Below are 23,462 nucleotides of genomic sequence, written 5' to 3'. Positions count from 1 at the left end.
GTCTCTGCTCCGAATAATCAGACCAGCCGACTTGGATCGAATTGTCTAACTGCAATGGACAGTACGTGCTGCGAACTCCCAAACTTTCAGTCTTTCAAGGATAAATTTGGTCACAGCTCTGAGCATGAATTTACTATTGTGAACACAAATGTTAGAAGCCTCCTAAAACACTGGGAAGAATTTAAGCTAACTGCCACATCAGGAATCGGATTTGTTGACGTTTTCGTCCTGACAGAAATTAATGCTACAGATGCCTGCATGCACACGTTTTCAGTACCAGGCTATCAGTGCCGTTTCGTAACGCGGCCTCGTCGACGAGGGGGCGGAATCGCTATCTTTGTAAGAGACACATTTGACATTGCACCCATCGACGTGAACTTTGTTCATGCCGAATGCTTGGCGCTAACGATAACTTGTGGCTCTCGATGTCTGAGCTTCGTAGCTTTTTATCGGCCACCTTGCAACAGTGTTACCCGTTTTCTGTTGGAACTCGAAGAATTGCTGCGGTCATGGCATTCCATGGAAGAATTATGCTTAGTAGGAGACCTGAATATAAATACCTTGTGTCCTGCAGTGGGCTCCGTATCCGACTATTTGTCCCTCCTGTCATCGTATGGTGTTGAAAATATGATAACAGCTCCCACCCGTGAAGAAATAGCTGGTGGCCATTTAACAACGTCGTGTCTAGACCACATCGCCTTACGAGCCCCCAACTACTCATTTGCTTCTTGTGTTATTTTGCAACGTTTTGCGGACCACTATCTTGCCGTTTGCCGTTCATCACCATCTTTTCCTCTGCCAAATGCTCAGCGAACCACCACACCCAATAACTTAATTTACCTTACTGTAATCAACCAGAAGGTCTTGGATAACCTAATTAGCAGTTTTAATTGGATGGCCCTAACTAGTTCTAATTCCCCGCAAGTAGTCTATACCATCTTCTGTAACCAAATAAAGAAGTTCGAAGATAGTGCCAAGCGTGTCGTAATTAAGAAACGTAGAAAGGACTATAACTGGTTGACTGCGGACATAATGCATGCCATTTCATACCGAGATATGCTTTGGAAACGATGTAAACATGTCCCAAAAAATAAAACCCTACGTCTAGAGTACAATGCTGCAAGAAATAGGGTAGTAGCCTTAATAAGGTCCAAGAAGCGCCAATTCTTTTTTCAAAAGTTTCGCCAGTCGTCGAGGAATGCTGCAAAAACATGGTCCCTAATAAACCACCTTCGTGGTAAAAACGCTGCAAACCTTTCCCCGGTTTCCTTTTTTCCAGGCGATTCGGTCGAGGTCGCAAATAGATTCAACCATTTGTTTGCACTTCCTTGCGAAAACGCAGGCCGTCCATTCCACGCTTGAAAATTCACTCCCAGCATCCGCTTTTCTTCCTAGAATTTCAGAAAATGAACTTTATGAAATAATTTTCAGCTTTAAGCGCAATAAGCCTCCTGGTATTGACGGTTTATCAGCTAGTCTACTACAGAGGAACTTTGCAGCGATATCCAATATTTTGCTCTTCATGTTAAACGGCTTTCTTGATAGCGCGTGCATCCCGAAAGAGCTTAAAACTGCGATAGTTAGGCCGCTTTTCAAAGGGGGACAAAAAGATGACGTGAAGAACTATCGACCCATTTCGATGTTGCCCATACTTTCCCATGTTATCGAAAAATTTCTTTTCAAAACCATGTCATCATTTGTTGAAAAATTTTCGATTCTGTCGACTCGACAGTTCGGTTTCGTTACTGGTCGTGGTACGGTAGCCCTTCTGGAGGAATTCTCGGATGAACTGTATTCGGCTTTTGATCAAAATTTGTTTTCCGTTGCTTTATTTCTAGACATATCTAAGGCCTTCGATACAGTTCATCACGGAATTCTTCTACAGAAACTCTATTCTAGTGGTTTCAGGGGTCCATTTTACGATGTCCTTAAGAACTATCTCACCGAGCGATCGCAAATGGTTGTTTTAGACGAGATTAAAAACGCAAGTGGTAAACTTCCTGTGAAGGCTGGTGTACCTCAGGGCTCTATACTATCACCTTTACTCTTCAACATATTTATTAATGATTTTACGCACGTAATCTCAAAATGTCTAGTATTTCAGTACGCCGATGACACTGTTTTGCTCTCAAAACATTTTTCCTACGACATGGCCATCCTTAATCTGCAGAATAGTGTCCACAAAGCCATGACCTGGTTCAGTGATAACTGTTTAAAGGTTAACGCCTCAAAAACCCAACTTGTTTGCTTCAGATCCCCTCTAAAATTAACAGTAATAAACGCACCAGTTTTTCTACATAGCCACAACTGTCATCCCTGTCGATGCACGCCGGTCGCCTACACGAACTCGGTGAAATACCTGGGAGTATTCTTCGATAGTGATATGTCATGGCACAATCACCTATCGCATATCTGCAATAAGCTTAGGAGCACTGCTTGGTTATTTTTCCACATTAAATCTATCGTTCCGTTTCAAATAAAAAAAACTATTGCGCATGCTCTAGTCTACAGCACTCTCAGATATGGGATCACTGTTTTTGCTTTTTGCTCCACTCGATGGAAAAACCATGTTGATTCTTTGTTAAAGGCCATATTAAGAAATATAGCCTACAATACTCCAGCAATCGCTAATCCTAACATCTTTTCTGCACTTCGTCTTCCATGCTTCTGGAATCTGTTCGTCCAAACTGTGGTTTTACGGCATATCTGGTTTAGTGAATTTAAAATAAGTTACACTGCCCCCCGAAGCCTTCGTAACAGTGTTCGCTTTGTTGTTCCGCGATCTTCAACAAGATTCGGCGAAGCTAGGCGTTGTGCTTATGTGCCGAAAATTTTGAATGATTTGCCAGATGATGTATTTTCGGTATCATCAAAAAATGCATTAAAAAGCATGCTTGGTTCTTTGTAAAGTGTATGTTCTCATTTCTGTAATATGTACGCGTTGTCTGTTTTGATGTTGTTTTTTTTGTATATGTGTGTGCGGTTCACCACATGTTGACATTAATCGTCCCAACTGTTAACCATCATTCAACACTTTTTTTTGTATGCTGATTTGAATTATTGCACCCTCGTCCGCTGACTTAGCCGGGCCTAGTCCCTCAAGCCACTGCTGGCTTTGACAGGCCCGCTCCTTGATCTATGTATCATTATGTGCAATAAAACATTTATTATTATTATTATTATTATTATTATTATTATTATTATTATTATTATTATTATTATTATTATTATTATTATTATTATTATTATTATTATTATTATTATTATTATTATACCGTGAAACCAATCAGGTATCGCAGCTGTTTTGGGTATATCGCTGGCCAAAAAATGCATGCATAATATCAATAGTGTTACTATCGATAGTCTCACTATCGAGACTCACTGTCGATAGTCTTGCTGTCGATAGTGGTACTATCGGTAGTAATACTATAGATAGCAATACTATCGATAATATACTATCAATTCTACTTTGTATAGTACTATCGGTAATACTATCGAGTCTGTCGATACTAGTGCTATGATAGTTTTTTACACTATCGATAGTTAAAAAAAAAATATCGATACTATATACAGTAAATTTCCCGATAGTTTTGCATCACTACTAGCGAAACGTCTTCGCCGTCAGGCTCTGAAGAAAGCGCTCGGAAAATATTCATGTGGCCTGGCAGGCTTTGACACTCCCCTTTAAGCTTTTCAGGCGTACATCATACAATAGAATATCACGCGGGTTTCCAACCATACACGTGTGGTTCCCGCAAGATAGAATATCGCGCTGGAAAGCATGAGCGTACGTAACTGTTCCTCATGTTATGCTTGCTGACACGCTCATAAAGCGAGAGCCAGTTCTCGACATCCACGTCATCCGTACACAGTGCCCGAGGCGCGATGGTGGGCCACGACGACAGTCGATGCTGTTGGACTGAACGGAGCCGCCTCGATAGTCATCACGACGGAACCAAGGTGACGGCCACTGCGTAGATCCAGCTTATGGGTGCGGGGTGCGGTATGAAGATACCCAGCACATCACACGAAATCTTACGAGGAGGTCTCTATAAAGAACTGTGCAGCGCTGAGAGGGACTCAACGACCCGAGGCTCAACTACAACGGCTTCTCGAGATGGGCTCACTCCAGCGGCGAAGACCCGAACGCTGCGTACCGCTGTCTACTCCCTCTCCGACCTCCGGGCTTATCCTCGGCGGTTGATGATGGTTGCACCACCTGCTCCGCCTGGAGGGCGGCACATCAGCCCCGGTTCGAGCTGGATGAGGCAAGCGGGGACACGCTTGGACCAGCCGCCGTCGAGCGGGCAGTGAGGTGAACTTCCGTTGGGCTGGCGAGCTGGCTTCATCATGATGGCGGCGAAATTAACTGTTGCTGAAAAAAAAGCTCTGGTACACCACTACCTCATCAGAACCATGGTTGCTGCTGTGAACTTTGCTCTGCAATCGTTGAAAGGTTAACACAAACGACTCACCGAATAGCTTCCATTGATTCCCAGCAGTTCAAATTTATATAGCCCAAAATCTGAAGCCAAGCAAATCTCAAGCAAAGATCGAGCACTCAGCCGAAGAAGCACCCAATCGTTAGATTTGGGCCCTCGGTTCTCATGGGCTTCCTCAGCGAGGCCGAATTCCACGGGCTTCGTCTCTAAAGGCTGCTGCTGTGCAGTGAGGAGTAGGGTCGTGCTTCGAGGAGGGGAGTTTACAAAGGGTTCATTGTACAGGGTAGGTCAAAAGTTCCAAGGCCACAGTGTCTACTGTTCTTCAGTATGTCCTGACACTTAAGATACCGATGCCGCTATCAAGGTAGTCACATGTTAGAACAATACTTCTTGTACCCATACAGATATGCTGAGCTTTGCAGGTGTCGTAACTGCCTGACTATACTGGTCAAAAGCAGACCCTGTGGCCTGGGAACTTTTGACTGACCTTGTACATATTTGCAGACTCATAAGTCAGTCACGTGAGAAAGACAGGAAGTAAGCACATCCTGCACACATACCGCCCAGCAGCTTAAATGGAGTTGGAGATACCTAGCTTGGGGAATGTAGTTTAATAAGTACTATCCAGTCAGTGGGACACTTATAAAGTCTTCGCGATCCGCCCACCGCGGAAGGCGCCACCGGCGAACTCTCAAAGCTGTTCGGGTGTGGAGCGACAGAGCTCTCCGGTACGAATGACGTCGTCTTGATGGAAGTATCCCCATTTCTAGGCAGGTCGTTGCCTTCCGGTTGCAGTAGCCCGTGGAAAAAAACTCAAAAGCAAAAATAAAAAAATTACCGACGATTACGTTACTTCCTAATGCGAAATTTGAGCGCAGCAAATAAGCTGTTTCACCTTTTCGATAGATTGAGGCAAAGAAATCGAGCAACTCATGTATGCGCTATCACAGAGTTTTTTTTTTATTTTTCACACGTATTCCTTTAACAAAGACTCCACTAACAGTTCTCGCAACTTTCTTTCGTCAAATACAATTTTCGACTAGTGTCTACTGAGATATGCGACACAGTTAATGCGTAATTTCCTTTCCTCAAATACAATTTTCATTTTCTTCATTACGGCCTCTCTTTCTTCTTTCACGCCTACGTGAAATAACCGGCGCGTCGGCAACTGAAGAGCACCCTATCCGCCACACAAGAGCAGGGGGGGACCCTTTCCTCCTCTTTCTGCATGGCGGCGACGGTGTTCTATGCAGTCACGTTATCTTGACTCTCTAGCGGCGTCAGCGGCATCCAGCGGTATCAGTCGGTCGCTGCTAGCGCTGGGGGGATGAAAGGGGGGCGGAGCTGGTTACGAGGCCGACGACAACGCCGACGACGACGCGAAACCCAGGAACGGACGCCAAAGAGCTGCGCTCTAAAACGCAGTCGCAGCCAATTTAGTGTTTGCCATTTTTGAGAGCGACGGAGCAGAAGAGTGCGCAGCCGTGTCACAATGATGAAGGTAGTTTGTATTTGCTTTACGTAGTGTTTAATGCCTCTGAGCGACGCCGCAGGGGAGGTCTCCGAATAAATTCTACCATCTGGGTGTATTTAAAGTGCACTGACATCGCACAGTACTCAGGGCTCCAACATTTCACCTCCATCTAAATCCGACCACCCCAATAGGGATCGAACCCGCGTCTTTCGGGTCAGCAGCCGAGTGCCATAACCACTGAGCCTCCGCGGCGGCTTAGTTCGCATTTGGGTGAATAGTCATTGCAACACGTCATAAGCAGCCGTCGCGGCTGCATTGAGCTTCCAGCAGACCTCACGCGCTGTTTTGATTTTGTGCAGAAAAAAGCGCAGGATTTCCTCGCACGCCAGGGCTTTCTAGTAAGGTTTTTCTTAGTTTCGAAAACTGACACAACAACCGCTCGTCCATGGCCCTGAACTCGTCACCACTATAACCAACCACCAGACTCTTTAAATTGCAAAGTTATTTGGTGCGTTTTGGTTACTCGGATAATTAGCATGTTTGTGTATTAATTGTCGTCCGCGGTGATTTAAAGCTATTGCTGAAACGATTTCCCTTCTACTTCAGCTTACCTATATTAAGGCATTTTTAAAAGTGTTCGCTGAAATGCTGGGGATGTTATTCCTGCATTGGCATCCGGCGTGAAACATGCATCTTCAAACCACATTACGCGTACGCTCGGCTAAACCATAACGAAAAATTGCATGAACGCGAATGCAAGACAGCAGCTTTCAGCAATCCACAATGTCATTAAATTAGTTGCGTGTCATGTTGGTATCATAACGTGCTTCATTTTTTTCTCGCTTGCCCTGGTATTACTTTTGAAGGCGATATAGCTTAGCCTATACTTGTGTGTCAGTATATGCATCGCCTTCGCTGCACCCCTTTGTGCTGCTCTGTGAGCTGAAGTTCAGGGCTCCTGTAGCTATTTTTACAGCATGTAGCCCTCCTACCCGCAGCATTCTCTTGTTGCGGTAACCTTCAATTTAAAATTTCAACTTCCTTAGTGCAGAAACAAGAAGGTAACGATCTAGGGTACACCCGTCTGCTTCGAAACTTTCTGGAATCAGGTTTCAAGATCGTCGTGAAAAAATTTTCGGCACCACCACGCACCATCCATCTCACATATCCACTTCGTCCCATCGTCAGCGGCACAGTCATGTCACACAAGCCTGCCCGAATTGGAAAATTTTATTCCACGTTCGGACGCCGACATCAAGCCCTAAACAGCAGCCAACTTGAGATCTTCCTCTTGTGTTTTGCTCCTAGTTGCACGCATCCATTTACGTTCGTAAAAAAAAGGGGGGGGTTGGGGGGGGGGGGGGGGGGGGGGGGGAGGGAGCAGGTGGTATGGTGGCTTGCAAGCAATCCTCGTCGCCACTTCAGTGCTCACAATGCCTGTGGCGAGCGCCTAATCCCCGCTCATCGTTTAACCTTTTTTTTTATCTTTTTATCACATGCCGTGGCGGGATATCTCAGCCGTCGGCTTGTTTCGCTGGTATCGACAACGAATATTGCTCGCGTAAACGTTAACAAATATTGATCAAAGGTATAACGTCTATAGCGTTCGCCATTTATTTTTTCAACAACAAAGCGCACAAATTTTTTTGTGTAAATAAAATAAATAAAAATCGTTTCTTTTTTTTCTTTTTTGATATATGAAAATCTGCGCCCCCCCCCCCTCCCCCGCCCCCCCCTAAAACCACGCTCTGGGACCGCCACTGGCTCAGAACCGTCTGTACAGCACGGCTGCACTTCCATTTTTATTTTCTTCTAATTTCTTGCTTCTTCCTGGATCTACGCAAAACGGAGCGACGAGTATGATGCTGATGCAATTGACGGCTGATGCAATTGCATCGTTACCTAACCCTGCTTCATTCCGTGAACACGTGTTAAACTTATACTGCTAGCGCTAAGTACATGTGTTATTTTGTACAACGTACATGTGTTACCATGTTAGCCTTATTTTTCTATGTATATGTATGTATGCACCTGTAAGTATTCGCTGTGTAGGTACGATTTAGTTTTCTGTTAGTTCTTGTGAATTATGTTCTGTTTTGATACTTATATACCCAGTGTTTGCCTCTTGTTGCTGAAATCCTTTTTGATACTGTAACCCCCCTCACACAATGCCCGTTCGGGCCTGTGAGGTTCAATAAATAAATAAATAAATAAATAAATAAATAAATGCAGACGACACAATGCAAGTGTTGCATCAAGCAGAAAAGACCAATCTAAAATTTCGTGCCAAATTAAGGGGGTCTTGAGTTATCTTTCTGGCAGTCAATGACCACATCTGCTAGGTTTCCACGACAACATGCAAACTTATCTCGCCCCCTTTAAAGAATCCTATAGAGCTGAGCTTCTCGAGGCTAATCCAGAATAAGCAGTCCCACTGCGGACTTTCAGCCACATCCATCAACACCATATTACCCTTTTCATCATTGATTCGCACACATGGGATCTTCGGCTTCTTGTAGAGGCTGTCGAGAGTGCAAGAATAACGAAAGCAGACTTCAAACCTCCTTGGATATCCCTCAACTCTGATTGCCATAGTGAAATACACATCCCTGCAGTGCCACTGAGTTACCTGGGGAATTTTTCGGCAGATGAAATCAAGGTTTGGAATTGCGCCGAAATTCATCACGTAAAATATGTAGAGTACGGCGAGTCTGCTCTGTCGTCTGGGGGCGAACAAGTCATGAGGTTCGGCCCCCCCTCCCCCGTAGAAATGAAGACCGCTCAACCCAATGATCGGAGCCTCCACGTGTGGAGCAGCTGCTTTACGCGGGGCTCCAAGGCCAGCGAGTGTCTGTTCAGCAAAATGCTCCAATTTTCGGAGGATGTGTTTCTTCTCAAGTCGCCACGGGATGGGCGTCTCACGATCCCAACTTTCTTCTTCAGCTGAGCTCTGGTTCAGATTACATATGAGCTCTTCGATGCGCGTCCGTAGTTCGGCGAGTGTCAACGAAAGTTCGCTTTCAGCTCGCGCCTGCACGCAGGTCTGAGTCTCTTGTTCTCTTCCAGACCCTTCGGCTACCTCTCGCAGCAGGCATCCTTGGTTTGTAACTTCCTCCGCAAGTTCGTTAAGCTGACTCTGCAGTGCCGGAAGATGGTCTTGGCACGTTTCCACAAGGAGAGCTTTGAATTCTTCCACAGTGGCTCTGACGTCACGCGCTGGGAAGACGTCGTCGTCGACCTGAGGTGGATGATTGTTGCCTGCCGCAGAGGTCGCCATGCCGGAACAGTCGCCCGTGTAGTGTGCGGCTAGGTCGGCGTGCTGGACGCTGGAGCCGCACCGAGGGCACTCCACGGTGTGAAATGAGCACTCCTCTTCGTAGTGCCGCAGTACAGCAGACAGATCTCCTACGAACGAGCAGCCCCTCGCCTGGTTCCAGCAGTAAGCCTTGCAAAGAAAGAGAAAAAGAGACAGCTGATAATTAGGGACTTGCTGGTTGTCAAGAATTTCCGATAAATCATCTTATGTGAGCACGCTATGGCCAGATACAGCATAAGTCTAGAGTTAAGCTCAGTTCTCCCGTGACAAGAAAATAGTCCGTTAGTCCATTCTTAAAGATTTTCTCGTTACCTAAACTAAACGCTAACCTAAAAAAAAAGCCTTGCTGCGCAAGTTGGTAACTGTTCATCTTTGGTTACAGGCGCGAAAAAAGACAGAATACAAGCACGGCCGCTTGATGCAAAGCGCAAAGCGAGGTGCGGCCAGCCACGTCGCGCCGCCGACAATGGGCGAGCATGTCCTGGCGGAGTTTACAGTCGCGGCCGCTGTTTTCGGTGGGGGCGCCACTGTTCGGGGACAGGTCCCGGGAGTGGACTCCCGAAGCGCTCCTTGCTTCGTCGTGTTCGAGCGCGTTTGCCTCGTGTAGAACCGCGTTTGCGTCGTGTAAAACCGCGTTTGCCTTCCATATTCAATGCAAAATAAAAACCACTACTACTACTACTACTCACGTTCCTCATGTCTGCAGTGCTTTCTTTGGATTTTCTGCTGTGCGCGTGAGTGAGCACGTTTGCCTCGCGTCTGCGGTGCTGGATTTGGACTTTTCGTGTGCGCGTGAATAAATGTTTGCCTCGTGTCTGCCGTGCACTCTTTGGGCTTTTCGTGCATGCGTGTGTGGAGGTCAGGTCAGGGACGTGTATGGGGCGCGATGCCGCGCATCTGCTGTGTGCCACTGTCCGTCACAAACTTCAGAAAACAGTCAACTGTGAGATATCATGAGTTTCCCTCTGAACTACAGCGTCGAGAAGCGTGGCTGAAAATATCGCTCGCCAAGGACTGTCAGGGAAAGGAACAAGTGGGCGCCAAGCAACAGGTCTCTGGCATGTTCCTTGCATTTTACAGAGAATGACTACAAAAAGTAAAGTCAAGGAAGGTTCTTCGTCAGTGAATGGTTCCTTGCTTTCTTGTAGGACCATGCAATAAAAGTGTCAAGTACTTAGTGGTTTTCTCGGCTGCAGGTGGGCTTATGAAGTTCCACAACTTCAGCTATAATATCGTTTTTTTTTTTCTTTCTTTATAAATTGCAATAACTTGTGTATATAACAGCCAAAATTCGACGTGACACGAAGCGGAAATTTACTGCGTGTGACCAGCTGTGCGTGTCCGTCTCATTCACCGTCTACATGGGGTAGCGAGGAGTGAATAAAAATCAGGGAGCTCTTTGACGATCTAAAGTGCGAAGAGGCGAAAGCCTTTAACCGCCTCTGTCGGTGCCCTCTGCTTGGCGACTGTTAAAGATCGTTTGGCGACTCTTGAACGCTTCCGTACGGCATCGCGAGCGCGTTTCGTAGCGGGCGACATTGGAGCGCGCGCGGGCTGCATCCTTCCTCGATCAACGTTCAGAGAGCACCTGAGAGAGCTCTGGGTGATACGACCATTGTGCAAACTTTTGACGTCTGTGTACATGCGCCGTTGTTAAACCACCTGATGATTGCGCATGGGGCACTGCGCATGCGCAGTGTGCGCGTTTAGTGGGTCATTACTGTTCGTACATCTACTACTACACCATTAAAATGAGCTATCCGGTCTCAGCAAATAAATTTACAAATCAGCACCCACTACACTCGATGCCACAAACAACCACAGTACACAGAACGGATGGTTCGATTGTTTTCTCTGAATTATTTGAGCCATCCATGCTGCACAAGAGAAATTTTATTCATTACTGACTTTTCAAGTAACCATTAATGACAGCTGCCGCGAACGCATGGACGGACGGACACGCTGGCGAGTCATGAGCCATAAAAGGCTTACGCCTTAAAAGTAGATCGAAAGCTTCAGGCGCATTAATGCAACATCCTGAGGTACAGCCGCTCGCCCGGTCGTGCATCGTATAGGCGGCCGTTATGGACAGCGTTCAGGCATACACTTCCTACCTGCTGCGGTGATTGTGACATAATCGGCGTTTTCAATGACTACTTAAAAATGCAGTATTTAATGAGCAACCAGAAAGCGCACTGTTTACGCCTCAAGGAGTGAGCAACGGGCGCACCGACGCAGCTGTCGCGGCGTTTCCCTGCGAGGAGTTGGATGGATGGATGGATGGATGGATGGATAGGAGCGCCCCCTTTGAAACGGGGTGGTGGCAATTGCCACCATGCTCAGCCTTTCTTTATTTATTTTTTTTTGTTTACTGTGTTGGCAATTCTCATTAAGATTCTCCATCAACTTTGCCTACGGTTTCCTACTATTCTAACCTTATGCCACATCTCTGCTTTTCAGCCACCAATCCTCCAATCGCTTTTTGCTGACTTCCACTGCAGATTTATTTACATGACCATTGTTATCTTTAAACCCTAGGGCCTCAGAAAGAGTGACTGTGCCTGCATCGACATCCGGATGGATACCATCACATTTGATTATGAGGTGTTCAATTGTTTCCACAGATCTACCACACACTGCACATGTGTCATCTTCTTCGTTAAATTTCTTTTTGTAGCTGCGCGTTCTAAGACACCCTGATCTAGCTTCAAAAAGTAGGGCACTGCCTCTTGAGTTATCATAGAAAAATTCTTTCCTGATCTGCCTTTTCCAGAATCGATATAGTTCTACACTATGTTTCTTTTCCATTGAATTCATCCAATTTTTAACTTCCGCGTTTTTAACCTGTCGTTTAATGCTCTTTCTTTCTCCGTCCTCATGACCGGCATACTTACTGGTTAGTTTTCTAGTTCTTTTCCGCCACTGTGAGTCAACGTTCTTTCTGTATAAATATTTAAATACCTTAGCTGCCCATCTGTTATCGTCCAATTTCCTCAGGCGTTCTTCATATAGTATTTTACTCTTAGCTTCCCGTGCCTCGAACGATGCCCAGCCCATATCCCCTTGTACTGCCTCGTTTGTGGTTTTGCCGTGGGCACCTAGTGCTAATCTTCCAACAGCTCTCTGATTTACGTCTAATCTCGACTGAACTTCTGCCCTTAAGCACAGAACCGCATTGCCGAAAGTAAGTCCCGGCACCATTATTCCTTTCCAAATACCTCTTAGTACTTCATATTTGTTGTACCCCCATAATGCCCTATGTTTCATTATCCCGGCGTCTCTTCGTCCTTTTGCCCTAAGAGCCTGTTCATGCTTTTCCGTGTATATCTGCCCTTCGTTTAGCCATATCCCGAGGTATTTGTATTCGGCCACTTTGGGTATTTCGTGGCCTTGTATTGTAAGCACCTGATCAGTTGTATCGTTAAAAATCATCACACCTGATTTAGTTGCGCTAAAACTGAAACCTAGAGCGTCTCCTTCGTCTCCACAGCAATTAACCAAAGTTTGTAAATCTTCCTGGCTATCTGCTAACAGTACAATATCGTCCGCATACATTAAACCCGGGAGTCGCTGCTCAACTACATTTCCGCCTAATCTGTACGATAGATTATAACCCAGATTACTTTCTTCTAGCCTTCTTTCCATATTTATCACGTAAAGCATGAACAGCAGCGGTGATAGAGGGCAACCTTGCCTTAATCCTTTGTGCACCCCTACAGTTGTGGTACTTTTTTTCCCTTCCCATGTAATTTCAACTTCATTATCTCGGTAGATTTCCTGTAGAAAATCAATTACCTCATCACCAATACCTAAATCTTTCAATATGCTCCACAGGAGTTCCCTGTTCACGTTATCGTATGCACCGCTTGTCCCCGAGCAGTGTCCCCGCAGTTGTCCCCGAGCAGTTGTCCCCGAGCAGTGGCGCCGCGGCGGGCGCACGGAGAACTAGGCCCAAGACGCCGTTTCTGTGCGACGTGGCGGGCCGCACCTCGCTTTGCGCTTTGTATCTAGCGGCCGTGATACAAGGCAGAAAGACGGAACGAGGCGCCACTCACCCGTTTTTCCACCCGTTCGCTATCGTATCAACCTTCAAGTTGATAGTATTCCTTGCATGTAAGACGGTGTATATTTGTGCGTGTTGCCTTCGAATAAATCATTTAAAAGGAAGAAACAGCGCGGAGAAACACGGACGCACGAAGAAACGACACACACGTCAGCGCTGCTCACAACTGAAATTTTATTCTGGTGGAAAGACGCCTAAACAGAAAACATGAGGGGGTGGGTAACAGGGCTGCGGCAGCGATAACCGGCAATCAGTGTGGTGGCCTCGCAAGATGGCGAAAAAACACAACAGGGAACAAAAGAAAGTTATAAGCGATCAAAAGACGGTGTAAAGTTCCGCGAGACGGTAGTCAGGTAGGTAACATTAACAAAAAACAATGAAATACTAGCCCAAAGGGCGGGGAATGGTAGAAGCTATGAAGGACACAGATGAAATTTTACAGGTGAAAACATAAAAATATAAAAATATAAAAACGTGATGGAGATAAAAGGATTTAAAAACGTGCCCAAAAAAGGGTGTGGAACTAAAAGCAAGATAAAAGCGCTTCGTTCCGTCTTTCTGCCTTGTATTGTCTTTTTTCGCACCTGTAACCAAAGATGAACAGTTACCAACTTGCCCAGCAAGACGTTCTTTTGGGTCTAGTCACCCAGAAAATCCAGCTTTTTTTTTTACAAGGAGAGGGATGGAGTACTGACGCATCCTTGACCGGCATAATGAATTTTGAGGGCTTCAACGATTTCCCTCGTCAACCTACCTCGTCCTCGCCCAATAGTGGTGCAACGATTAAAGTCGGGGGGGGGGGGGGGGGGGGGGGGGCAGGTTCCTTCCGTGATGTTTTCTACAATTTTGCACTTCTTACAAAAAGACGGTGTGGAACTCAAAGCAAGATAAAAGCAGCACCAACGAGGATTCCGCGAATTAATCAGCTGTGAAACCTTAGGTGTTTGTCAAGTCACCCAGAAAATCCAGCTCTTTTTTGACAAGGAGAGGGACGGAGTACTGACGCATTCTTGACCGGCATAATGGATTTTGAAGGCTTGAACGATTCCCCTCGTCAACCTATCTCGCCCTCGCCCAATAGCGGTGCAACGATTAAAGTCAGGGGTGCCGATTCCTTCAGGGGTGTTTTGTACAATTTTGCACTTCTTACAGTGCTTATAACCAGGTGCCCAGAAGTGGCTATACTTCGTCAGCGCTCGTGTGTGTGTCATTTATTCGTGTGTCCGTGTTTATTCGCGCTGTATCTTCCTTTTAAATGCATTACCAACTAGGCCGGAACCTTGCTCTTCCGAATGAATCAGTTGTGAGTGGCGCTTCGTCCCGTCTTTCTGCCTTGTGTTCTGTCTTTTTTCGCGCCTATAACCAAAGATAAACGCTAACCATAAGAGAGTAAACGTGCAAAAATGATCATGCCCCAGCTTTTTTTTTTTAACACAGCAAAGCAAAACAAAAAAAAGATGCCGTTTAATAACCACGGCCTGCCCAACTATAACAAAAGAAAATCTAAGCATTTCTATACTTTTCGTGTGTTCTTTCGCGCGTTTCCCAGGAAAAAGTGTTAAATTCGGGTGGCCAATTTTTCGCGCTGATACTGTACCCTCGATATATGATGCGCTATGCCAGTCTATTTAACGGATTATATATGCGGCTCGGAACTTCCGTTGGTCGACCAACACGGCATTGTAATCTTTTTTCTTCAGTTCACGAGTTGGGGCGGTGGTGTCGACTTTTATGACTCACACCCATGGAACAATATGCGAGTAAATGCGGTAGCTGGCAGAGCACGATCCGGTTCCGCATGCGCACCTCACCGCTGCTGACAATCGAGGGCACAAACTTGCTCAACAATCAATATGTTCTCTCTACCCACTCGCTTATCACCCTTGTTCGAGGCATGCATTCCTGTAAAGATCAGAATCGATTCAGTCAAATAAAAGAAAACATCGCTACCAGAATACTTCAAGGATAAGATGAAGGCTTCGGCAAATTAGTTCAACCTTATCGAGACAGTGCAAAGACACTCACTCAGAAATAGGTACACATACAGGGCGGTGCCATGCAATTGGTTTGATCAAAACTTTGTCAAAACTTATATCTGAGGCAAGAAATGTCAAGCGAAAACAGACATAAGGGACAGCAACCCTGCATGCACTCGGTACCGGTGACGCATGAACGACTGAGCGCATTTTCTCCTATACATCATTCAGAAAACAAAGTTCTTTCCCCGGAAATGGCATTGAGGCAGTGCTTCAGCACATGCCTTTTATGTCCGTGAATTTATGTCCGTGAATATCTTGTGTCCTTTTATGTCCGTGGATATCTCGCACTGGCTGAAAATGAGACAACATTCTACTTTTATTTTTTCCTTTTTTCTTCTTCCGTTCCAATCTCTGGAGTGAATGCCCAGATGACCGGCAACAGACATGGTGACGTTGCTATTGTGTTCCTGTAACTGGTCATTGAGGCATCGCGCCACGTCGGCTTATGTGGCTAGCACTACACGGAACAGACAGGCAGATGGCTCGATGTCAGGTTAATAGAACACAATACATTAACAGACAGCCTGCTTGACAGACATCCTATTCAAGGAGACTGTCGTGTTAATATATTTTTGGGATAGCAGACAGAGAAACAAAAATGTGATGCCTGTACCTTCAGACTCCTTCCCCATTGTGTTATTCTAAGCGTGCGCACTGGCTATGACCAAACAATAAGGTCATACTGTGTTCCATTTATTTCTAATGAACTGCCGGACGATGTGTTTTCTTTATTAAAACTTCCTGTTGGGCGAGTTGGTAGTTCATATTGAATTAGAAATATTATAGCGCAAACAAAGACACGGACAAAAAAGAGAGGAAACACACACACAAGCGCTATACTGTCAACTGAATTTATTCGGTGAAAGCCACACCTTTTATAGGCCGAAGGATCGTGAGAAAAAATGACAAAAAAACAAAACAAAGGTTGAGTCAGAGCCATCAAATCGCGAGCGCATGCGCGGGTAGACAAGGGCATCACACTTCGGTTTATCTTCCATCTAAGTAGCTGCATTAAAATAGTCAATCTCAGCCTGGAACAGAGATAAAGAAGGTTCGCTGATGCACTCGCTGCCAAGTTTCTGTATGTGGTAGGCTTCTAGGCTTATCCGTGCTGTCCTGTCTTTACTTTTGCCAAGAACCTTTGTCTCCTCAAACCGGGCCACGCATGCTCCACACTTACTTACATGTGCAACAAGATGCTTGTATTTATCGCTTTTATTTTCTAAATTTAGGGCGTGTTCCCCTAGACGGTCGTTGACACAACGTCCAGTTTGGCCTACATAAAACTTGCCACAAGACAGGGGAATGGAATAAACCACTCCAGTGGAACACCTTACAAACGGCTTCTGATGCTTTTTCAGGCACTCGCGCTTTTTTGCACTGCAAATGCGCGGACAGAGCTTTCCCAACTTGTTGGGAGCCGAGAACAAAACTGGTACTCCATGCCTGCCAGCAACTTTTTTGAGGTTGTGCGAGATTTTGTGGAGGTAGGGCACAACTTCTGGCCTAGGGGCTTTTTGAAGAGCATCAGCCGTTTTTTGTCTCGTTCCACGTTTGAACTTCTGAAGGATGGCCTCAGAGACTGCTGTCAGAACCGACCAGGGAAACCCTGCAGCCACAAGCCGGCTTATCTGATAATTAAAGCTCTGGAACATCTGATGTGGGCACGATTTTTGGAGAGAAGATTCCAAGCATAGCGACGCTATTCCTCTCTTGATAGTCTTGGAGTGCGCCGAGTCATACGGCAACAACTCCTTCTTTGCTCGTGGGTAATAGCCCCAGCAGACGTGTCCTTCACAGAACGTTAATTTAAGGCCTAAAAACTGTAAAACCGAAACTTCTGGCAGTTCATGGGTAAAAGACAAACCAAGGCCGTGTTTATTAAAAGTATCTAAAACATCACCTACTGTAGAGGGGTAGGTGATGGTCTCCTGCTTTGTTAAAAGTACTAAAAAATCATCTACATATCTAAAAACTTTTAAAACTGTCCCCCCCCCCCCCCCCCCCCGCCTTGAAATGCTCATCCAGCCGCTTATCTACCTTAGCTAAAAAAATGTCGCAGAGAATAGGGGCTACACATGACCCTATGCAAATGCCGTTTCGCTGCAAAAAAGGCTGGTCGTTAAAAACAATAAAAGTAGCATTCAAGTAAAACTGCAATAAGGCTAAAAAATTATCTACAGACAATCCTGCTAAGTTCTGGAATGACACGTCGCCGTTTTCCTCAATGCATTCCTTAACAGAAAGTAAAATCTGATCTTTGGGCACGGAATAAAAAAGGTCTTGAATATCTATAGAAAAACCAAAGCCAATATCTTCATTAGACTTAATAAACTGTGCGACATCGATTGACTTTTTGGTGAGAAAGGGATCGTCCAAGACAAGGCTTTTAAGCTTCTTTAACAAGAATTGGCTGACGTTTATCTGCCACGACCCTTGCTCACAGACAATGGTCCTAAACGGAATTTCCGGTTTGTGCGTCTTAGCTGTGAAAAAAGATGTCAGGCTGTTACCCCTGCTATTAGTGATGTCCGCGGCGAGTGAATTCAGGTTTAACCTCTTGCCAAATTCAACGAACCTTGTCTTAATCCTAACTTGCATTTTCTTAACAGGTGCAAAGTTCTTGTTCACAGCTGCCTGCGCTTTCTGACTGTAAATTTCTTGGGGTAAAACAACAAACCCGCCCTCCTTATCACCTTGTACAAGCATCAGGTTCTTGCTCTTGAAGAATGACACCACGCCATTAAAGGCACTGTCAGTACGTAAGTCAGAATGTTTTGGAGCAAACTTCCGCAGGCAGTCCACGCCTTCAAGAAGGCAGCGGTCCCCGTCTTCGTCTTTCGCCTTAAGGGCCACTTTGCGGTTCACTGCAATCAGTTCATGTGCTGGAACACCAGGTTGCAAACCATATTTGGGACCCTTGTGCAAAAGATGCAGTATCTTCTCGGGCACAGAAGCATCCCCCAGAACTACTACATTTCTTTTTCCTTGTGCCTCTTTCTTCTGTCCCAAACACAATAGCAACTTGTTCAAAATCCATTTCCACCTGCACTCTGTGACTTGTGCAGCTAGGCACTTGAGAGAAGCGAACTTCTTCATCGCCAGCCATTCTGGGTAATCTTTCAAGCACATCACTCGAAGCCAGTCTTGAAAAAGGCGGACTTGCCGCCAGAGCTCCGAGCGCAGTAATCTGCACAGTCTTTTCACATGCCCCCACGATGGTTTCACCAGGCCGAAGATCGCACTTACGTCATCAGGAACAAGCCCCTTCCGAATGCAAAAGGCGTAGCGTCTTGTCCGGCATGTAGCGTCCACGATGTGACTCAGTGTTTTCTTTAACATCCAGGAAAACGCTCAGAGCTGCCCCAAAAACGTCAAATGATTTGTAATCCTGAATAAAAATTATGCATGTCGTTGAATAAAGAATTGTGTTCTCTTATATTGTAAAAATAACAACGTGAGCAAGTCTGTGGCCAGTCATCAGGCCATTCACTCCAGAGATTGCAATGAAAAAAAACAAACGGAAAGATAAAAGAAGAATGCTATCCCACTTTCTGCCTGCGCGAGATATTAACAAGGTCGCAGAAAGAACGATGAAAGAAATAATCATATGCCACGAAATTCGCGAACGTCCAGACGAACATATTTCATAAGTTGTATTACAGCTCATTCGGCCATGAGCCACGCATCTGAGCACCTCCGACACGCATATCCTATCGCACTGGTCATCCCCTTCAAGTTCCGCGCTCTCGTACCGTAACCTTCTCCACCGCCTTGTTTCCGCAAGCCTCGTCAGACTGGAACGGCCACTCCCACTCCGTCGCTGCTATCACCTGCCCATCATCCTTCAACGCCAACATTGAGACTCATATGCCATCGCTACAATTTGTAACAAAACTTGGTGATTACCCCGCCCTTTATGCAATACCCCCAAAGGGGCCTTTAAGGCAAATAAATGAAATGAAAACAAATAGTGCGTAAGCGCAGACTCGATGCCATTTCAGGTAAGGAACTTCGTTTTCTGATAGGTAGGAGAAAATGTGCACGACCGCTCACCTGTAACCTTTGCCAAGTGAAGGGTTCCTGTCGTCTATGATGGTTTGGTTTATTGGGGTTTACCGTCCCAAAGCGACTGAGGCTATGAGAGACGCCGTAGTGAAGGGCTCCGGAAATTTCGACCACCTGGGGTTCTTTAACGTGCACTGACACCGCACAGCACACGGGCCTCTAGAATTTCGCCTTCAAGAAATTCCAGCCGCCGCGGCCGGGTTCGAACCCGCGTCTTTCGGGTCAGCAGCCGAGCGCCGTAACCACTGAGCCACCGCGGCGGGGCTGTCGTCTATGAGTACTTTCGCTTAAGGTTTTTTACCTCGTTAAATAAGCTCAAAGGAAGACTCGATAAAATTAACTGAGAGACCGCCCTATACACCTGTTTTCTCGCGCGCGTCTTTGTGCTGCTCCGATAATACTCTAAGTTTAGGATAACTGCGGCGAATGCTGCAGTTGCGCTGTCTTCAAAGAACGGCGTGAGGATATAATCTGTCATTTCGGAAAGATTCGCCGCATTCACAACCGCGCAAGAAAGTTATAAAATGACACTCACGTTGAGAGTGCCGAGTTTCTTTGGGTGCAACATGATCTTGCTGCAGTACTCATCGTCGAAAGGCTCCTGGTCCAAGGGACAGACGCCGCCGGCGCCATCTTGACCACTGCCGCTCTTGCAGATCTCGCACAGGACGTGTCGGCACGGAAGCATCGCAGTGCTCTCGGGAATCACCCCGCATAGGCAACACGCATAGCGCTGTGCGCTCTCTTCTACAAACCGCGTCGGCCTCCATTTCACTCCGGCGAGGCTTCCGGCGCTGAGCCGCAGCAGCCTTCCTGCTCCCGGGTCCGGCATGGCTGAAACTGAGCCGTGCTAGCGACGCGCGCAGAGGAGGGGCGGAGGCAGGAAGTATCGAGATAACTTTATCGGCGCCGACAAAAGTGGTCTGCGAACCTATGTGCGCACTGTATACACGTGCGCCGGCCTGATAAGCTCGTGTGTTCTAGTTCGCCATCATGCATTTTACTCATTTGCGCTAAGGGCAGTGTATCTATATTTTCATCGCCAGTTGAGGTGATCTTTCGTTCCAGAGAACAGGCGGGACTCGACTGTCGCTTTCCAACAGAGAAGTCCGTCGTTGAAGCCAGGCTCATTTTTTGACGAGACGACTCCTCCTGCTGACATTTTTTTTATGGGCGTTGAAACGTTACAAAATCACCGTAAGTCATACTGAGCACGAGATAACGCTGCACAGTCGGCGAGTGCTCTTGTTAAGAACGGCCGGCACTCCAATCTTCATAGTCAAGGCGTACGTGAGGAAAGAAGCGAAGCGTGCGCTTACGCCGGAGTAGGCTGTGGGCCGAATCATCCTCCGGCTGCAGTCTCTCGGAAGTGAAGATGGTTTGGTTTGGTTTATTCGGGTTTAACGTCCCAAAGCGACTCAGGCTATGAGAGACGCCGTAGATGAGGGCTCCGGAAATTTCGACCACCTAGGGTTCTTTGACGTGCACTGACATCGCACAGCACAGAACACTGGCCTCTAAAATTTAGCCTCCATCGAAATTCGAAGGCCGTGACCGGGACGAACCCGCGTCTTTCAGGTCAGCAGCCGAGCACGATGCATAAGCACTGAGTCACCGCGGCGGCTTTCGAAAGTGAATAGTCCTCGGGTATTAAGGCGAAAGCCTCTATGGGCTCATCGCGCGGCCATGGCTCTATCCGTCCGTCCGTCCGTCCGTTACATCTTAAGTCAAGGTAAACTAGTAATTACTAGTCACAAGTCATAACTAGTTAGTCATTACTGGTTAGTCAAGACTAGTCAGTCATGACTGGTTAGCTATTACTCAATCATGACGAGTTAGTCATTAACCAATCATGACTAGCTAGTCATGAATGACTAGGCAAGTAACCTAACCAGTTGGTCATGACTAGTTAGTCATTAACAACTCATGACTAGTTAGGTATCACTAATGAGTCATGACTAACTAGTCGTTAACCAGTCATCAACTAATTAGTCATTAGCAAATCATGACTAGTTAGTCACTAACCTATCGTGACCAGTTATTCATGACTAGCTAGTCATGGTTCATGACTAATTAGTCATGACTAGCCAGTCCAAGTCGCCCCATAGCAGCCTTGTGTGTGCCTACGGCAAGTTGCGTGGAAAGGCTTTCGCCTCGCACACTTTAGATCGTCATAGTGCCCCTGAATTTTTTTTATTTCTGTGGGATTAATTCGTGGCTGTGCCGTCTGCTACTGGAACTATTCATTCACAGGAACACAAAGAACAAAACAAGAGCGGAAAATGCTGCTTTGTGCACCTTTAACTGTCCCCTCCAATTTTTATTCACTTTCACCAGTCTCATATAATGCTAACTTTCACAGAAGAATGCATAGTGGAGGCTACACACTTAGTATTTCTGGCGATCAACCTCGCTAAATCTCGAAAACCAGAAGCTTAGCGTCTACAAAGCAACTTGGCTAGTAACAAATTACTTTTGCCATGAAATTACTGTACCAATGTAATTCATTACATTACTAAACTGCCAGCCTAGAAAAGTATCGAATTACATTAAAAATTACCGAGAAAAGTAATTTCATTGCAGTAATTTAATTAATGTCAAGTCTGGCCCACGCTGGCGACGTACTCGGAAGTATCCATGTAAACGCGGCTTATGGAGTCTACATCACCCGAAGCTGAGTATAGCTCGCGTCTACATCAGGCGAGACAGCAAAGCGCGGCCGGAGGCGGCAGTTCACTGCCGACCAAGTATACGAGACCATGTGAACGCAGCGAAACGTGCGAAGCGAGCTGCTGCAGCGAATCAACGTTCACCCTCCAAGCCCCTCACAACAACTCGGCGACAAGTACAAATGCTCTCACATTAACATGTCATAAGGTCGTAAGAATTGCTTAGGTGCTTTTTTTTTTTACAAATCATAGGTAAATATACAGAAAAATCGGGCTTTCAGATATGCAGGTGTATCGCGTCATCTCGTGAAAATGTAAGGAAAATATAAAAATTTCGTGCGTAACAATTCCTGCCTTTTGCTTTTTTTCATTGTTGAGCCGCCATTTTCATTTATATCGAACCTACTGTCTGCGTTTTAGAGGCCCTGAAAGTTGTGTGCGAACATATTTTCTGCGGAGATTTGAAATTCGCGCTAGGCTATTTTGTGGCCACTACACTCTACCACCAACCTCTTGCTTGTCGGGGTTCGTCTTGCGCACATGTTCTTCTAAGAACTTGGGTGAGCTTGACTTTCTTTCTTTCCTTTTTTTATTGTTTCGGTTTTGTTTGCTTAGACGAGCTCTGAGCTCGTCCTGTTTGTTCCTCTCCCGTGTCCTGTCCCCTGCTCAGTTTTCCTTTTTTTTTCTATACAGGTCGGCGTTTAAAAGAGGCACCTGGCATGCGCAAGGCATATGACATGCTATCATGAGCCTTCCAGCACCGCGCAATCAATTCCGAACTGCTGTTCTCTTGCTAGTCTGTTGAATATTACTTTGGTTTAACCAGAGCTAAACCACTGCCAATTTTTCCAGAGCGACGGACCTAAAGAAAGTGCAGTCATGTCGCAATGAAGAAGTTAGTTCGTATTTGCTTTATATAGGGTTTAATGTCTATGAGCGACACTGTAGTGGCGGCCTCCGATCAAATCGGCCACCTGGGGGCTCTTTAACGTGCACTGACATCGCACAGTACACAAGGCTCCAACATTTCGCCTCCATCAAAATCTGACCGCCACAATCGGAACCGAACCCGCGTCTTTCGGGTCAGCGGCCGAGTGCCATAACCACTGAGCCACCGCGGCGGCTTAGTTCGCATTTGGGTGAGTAGTCACTGCAACACGTCATAAGCAGCCGTTGCGGTCGCATCGAGCTTACAGCGCCCCTGACGGGCTGTTTCGATTATGTTCAGAAAAAAAGCGTCGGATTTCCTCGCTCGGCACTGGTTTTTCTCCGTTTCAGAAACTTATACGGCAACGGCTCGTCCATGGCCCCGAACTCGTCACCATAAGCACCCACCAGACTCTTGTAATTGCAAAGTTATTTCGTGCGTTTTGGTTACTCTTATAATTAGC

The 23,462-nt window shown here is 46.2% G+C and overlaps 1 protein-coding gene across 1 annotated transcript in view; it reads right to left on the bottom strand.

Annotated features, from left to right (window-relative positions):
- LOC149334971 (uncharacterized) overlaps nucleotides 1-20,853 on the bottom strand; it is a 30,020-nt gene extending 9,167 nt beyond the window's left edge. Inside the window, exon 1 of the mRNA XM_089551650.1 lies at nucleotides 19,938-20,853. Coding sequence (XP_089407776.1) covers nucleotides 19,938-20,234 — 297 coding nt within the window. The 5' untranslated portion in view covers nucleotides 20,235-20,853. The remainder of the gene's footprint in view (nucleotides 1-19,937) is intronic.
- Between the last annotated feature and the right edge of the window lie 2,609 nt (nucleotides 20,854-23,462).

Source organism: Amblyomma mixtum, chromosome 7, assembly GCF_055824585.1.
Source record: "Amblyomma mixtum isolate Tamu chromosome 7, ASM5582458v1, whole genome shotgun sequence".
Lineage (NCBI taxonomy): Eukaryota > Metazoa > Arthropoda > Arachnida > Ixodida > Ixodidae > Amblyomma > Amblyomma mixtum.
This window is presented reverse-complemented; position numbering and strand designations above follow the sequence as displayed.